This window comes from Frankliniella occidentalis, unplaced genomic scaffold (assembly GCF_000697945.3).
Source record: "Frankliniella occidentalis isolate FOCC.00 unplaced genomic scaffold, Focc_3.1 Scaffold236, whole genome shotgun sequence".
Classification (NCBI taxonomy): Eukaryota; Metazoa; Arthropoda; class Insecta; order Thysanoptera; family Thripidae; genus Frankliniella; species Frankliniella occidentalis.
Genome location: NW_026267362.1, coordinates 143,712 through 147,424, shown reverse-complemented (window position 1 = coordinate 147,424; position 3,713 = coordinate 143,712). Strand labels below are relative to the sequence as shown.

General features: G+C 65.5%; 1 protein-coding gene across 2 annotated transcripts in view; it reads right to left on the bottom strand.

Moving 5' to 3' along the window:
* LOC113214799 (uncharacterized) overlaps nucleotides 1-3,677 on the bottom strand; it is a 15,733-nt gene extending 12,056 nt beyond the window's left edge. For both annotated transcript variants that reach the window (XM_052272972.1, XM_052272973.1), the window contains exons 1-3: nucleotides 3,328-3,677; nucleotides 2,480-2,794; nucleotides 2,149-2,402 (exon numbers count right to left, since the gene is read on the bottom strand). In XM_052272972.1, coding sequence (XP_052128932.1) covers nucleotides 2,149-2,402; nucleotides 2,480-2,794; nucleotides 3,328-3,648 — 890 coding nt within the window. In that variant the 5' untranslated portion in view covers nucleotides 3,649-3,677. The remainder of the gene's footprint in view (nucleotides 1-2,148; nucleotides 2,403-2,479; nucleotides 2,795-3,327) is intronic.
* Nucleotides 3,678-3,713: the final 36 nt, after the last annotated feature.

Sequence of the window (3,713 nt, the reverse complement as noted above, 5' to 3'; positions counted from 1 at the left end):
CAAAGAGACGACAGAGGCCACGATAAATGCGCCGTGTTGTGAGGGAAATTTTCCTCGGTCACGCTGTGATATTAAACGCGCCCAAAACCCCCTCCATGGCTACGCGGCCAGCCCAGCCCATTCCGGCCTGCCCTGCCAGCCTGGACGACCAATTTGGTTCGATGGCAATGATATCATTTTCAATAGGCCCGTTGCCATAAGGCTAGAGACGGGGAAAATAGGTGGAAGATTGGAGAGTAATGAAAATTCCTCATCCCAGCGGCCCAAGCCACCCCCACCCTTCCGTCGCCTTCACTGCAGTGTCTTTCTCATGGTCGTCCCCACCCCCTCCTTTTTGCCGCGTGTCAACGAGTCCAGCTGAGGAATCTGCCAAATGGAAATGGGAAGCGGGGCAATATGGCTCGCCCCTCACTCCGCCCCCGCCGCGCAGCCCCGCGCCGCCTCGGTTTGGCCTCGCCCGCGTTTCTTTTCTCGATATCTCCTCTCCAATAAACGGCAGCTAGCTCGCCGATGTGATGGCTGCATTTGTTGATGGCGTGAAGGGCCGGGCCGGCGGCTGAGTGCCCGGCTTGGGCCGTGGCTGCGTCACGCACCCGATGACGAAGGCCAGCAGCCCCCCGTCTGTCCTGTGTCACGATGGGGCCGGATGGGCCGAGCCGTACCCACCGTCACGTTGTAGAGGCGCATCAGCGACCCCGGCGGGTACACCAGGTCCTCCTCCACCTCCTTGCCCGGGCTGAGCGCGAGCAGGTGGTGGTTCTTGGCCCAGGTGACGCCGAGCCGCTCGGCGCCCGTGTAGCAGCAGGTGGTCACGTTGGCGCCCGCCCGCACCGTGTGCACGAGCGGGCGCACGGCGAGTCGCGGCGGCGACAGCACGTGCACGTCCACGGAGCGGCACTGCTCCGAGCCCGCGTCCCGCACGCGGCACGTGAACCGGCCCGCGTCCATCGGGGACGTGCCCTCCACCACCAGCACGGCGGACCACGTCGACTCCTTGCCCAGCGACTGCACCTGCGACAGCATGTTCCTGCGGAGGGAGAGCGAACGGATGAGTGACCAGCCGCTGCGGGAGAACGAGAGAGAGAGAGATAGAGTGAGAGTGCGAGTGTATGAGAATGAGAGAGTGTGAGAGTGAGAGAACGTGTAAGTGGGCGAGAGTAAGTGTAAGTGAGCGAGAGTGGGTGTACGTGAGCGAGAGTGGGTGTAAGTGAGCGAGAGTGGGTGTGAGTGAGCGAGAGTGAGAGATGGAGAGACAGATTGACAGAGCGTGAGAGAGCCCCCGGCGTGTAGGCAGACCAGGCGCGCACTGCTGCACGGCGGCACGGCCTACCCCGCCGGGGGCCCTGGGCCCTGCCCCATACTCACCGCCGCGCCAGCGAGGCGTTGATGAGCACGCCGTCCTTGTACCAGCTGAACTGCATCGACGTGGCGCCCCTCGCCACGCACGACAGGATGAAGTCGTCCCCCTCGCGCACCACGCCCGACTTGATGTTGGCGCGCAGCTCCTGTGGTTGGGAAGAAGGCAGAGAGGGGTCTGAGTGCCAGTAGTGCGGTAGAACGGAATTACCTCAAACGGCGAGAGCCAGGAAATATGGTGTACGCGATCGCACGGCGTGTGAAGGGAAATCGGGCGCCCTTTTCTCCACTTCGACGCTCAGGGTGGGGCTGTGCATAACCCAGACCGTTGGCGCAGAGTCTGGGGGCGCATCGCGGAGAGGAGACACGCTTATCTTTATCTCTAGTCCCCACCACCGCCGCCGAGGCGAGCTGAGTGGAGAGTTTCACTTCATCAGCCCCTGAGCTTGAGCTGTGATGCCCAGCTACAGCCCCGCCCCGGTTACCACCCTATACCCCCGCAGCCGCAGATCGGGCGTGATAAGGGATTCCACGGCGGGGCGGTGGTGCTACTACAACGCCCCGATCGGATTTCGGTCACGACGCTCGCCATTGACTGAAATCACGAGAGGCATGCTGAAATATCTTCTCCGCCCGGCGGCGGCGTCTGATCTGCGAAGTACTGTATATACCGCCGCGGACGGAGGCGTCGCTGGGGACGCGGCGTAAAAGGCTTATGGCGACTTGGGGACCCGTGTGAGTGTGGAGGGGACGAAAAATCCGAATGCACTGCAGATAGCGGAGGGCACTTACTCTGGCAGCGGGAAGCCCTGCGCGCCACCAGCGCGGCCCGCCTCGTCCAGGTCGTTGGCGCCCACCACGTGCACGTCCATCTGCGAGTAGGCGGGGCTGGCGTGGGGCGGCGCGGCGGCCGCGTCGGTCGGCGGGGCGGCGGCGCTGCGGGCGGACGATGACACTGAGGAGGACGCCGACGACAGCGGGGAGGGTAGCGACGAGGCCCACAACAGAGCCTGCTCGCGAACCAGCGCCTGCACCTCCTCGATGGCCTGCCGGATATAAAAAACAGTGAGACGAAGTCGTGGACGTCATGTTGCACTCCAGGCCGGATGGCACTTCCGCTCACCATGTTGTCTTGCACGGCGCGGCTGCGATGAGGACCCTCCGGCTCGCTCTGCAGCAGCAGGTCCACGATCTTGAACAGCTCCTCGCGGAGCTGCAGCAGCTGTCGTGCGCCCAGGACCTTGCGCTGGTACGCCGCCACGTCCACGGCCAGGGCCAGGATGGGCTCGCCCTCGCGCGGGCGCAGCCCCGCCGGGCCCTGGCCGCCCTCCGCCACGCCCTCCTCGCGGCCGTCGGCGCGCGCCTCCAGCCACCGCCGCACCGCCTCCAGGGTCTTGAGCGCCGTGGTGTTGGCGTAGCCCAGCGTCAGCCGCGCGAACTAAATCACACATCAAAACACAGACGTCAGATCAGATGGTCCGGCGAGCCGGGAGCCGGCCCGGGGGCTCCGAATCCTAGTTCTGACTACGACACCGCAGCAATCACACGGCTTACACCCTCGCCGCCGACCCAATCTCGTCGCGGCGGCCCGGCCGCAGCAGCAGCAGTCCTGGACCACAGCGTGTCGCAAAAAGACTCCGCCCGACCGCAAACGGGACGGGAGGGGGAGTGGGCGGGGGAGGGATTGGGAACAGGGCTGACCATGATCGGCTGACCGACCCCTACCCGGCCGGGCCCGGCTTGTGGTCCGCGCCGCTCTGTGATCACAGTCTCGCCGCTGGAGTGGGCTCGGGGCCGGCTGGAGGCCGGCTGGAGGTCGGAGGGGGGGGGGGGCTGAGATGCTTGCTACAGGACCAAGGGTCAAAGGGCCCAGCCCGGTAGGTCAGGCAGGCTCGCCCGACGCGCCTCATCCAAACGAAGGCGACCGCCACCTTACCACACGTAACACGTCCCCCAGCCCCAGCGACTCACGTTGTCTCTGATGGCGGCGAACTCCTCCTGCACGCACTCGTGGAAGTCGGGCTCCTCCCACTCGGCGGCGAGGTCCTGGCCCAAGTCCTGGCCCAGGTCCTGCTGGTCCTCGTCCTGGTCGCGGCCGCGCAGCACACACTGGCGGCGCGCCAGCCCGCCCGTGTAGCCCAGCAGCACGGAGCACTCCAGGAGCGCCTCGCGGTCCACCGGCGTGGTCGCCCACTCCACCCCGGCCGCGCGCGACGCGGGGCACTCGGGCACGCCCTGGCCGCCCACCACGTCCACGCGGCTCTCAACCTCCGACATGCCGGCCGAGTTCATAACCTGGCACTTGTAGGTCGCCGATTTCTACAAGCAAAAAATAAAATATAGAAATGAAAAAACAA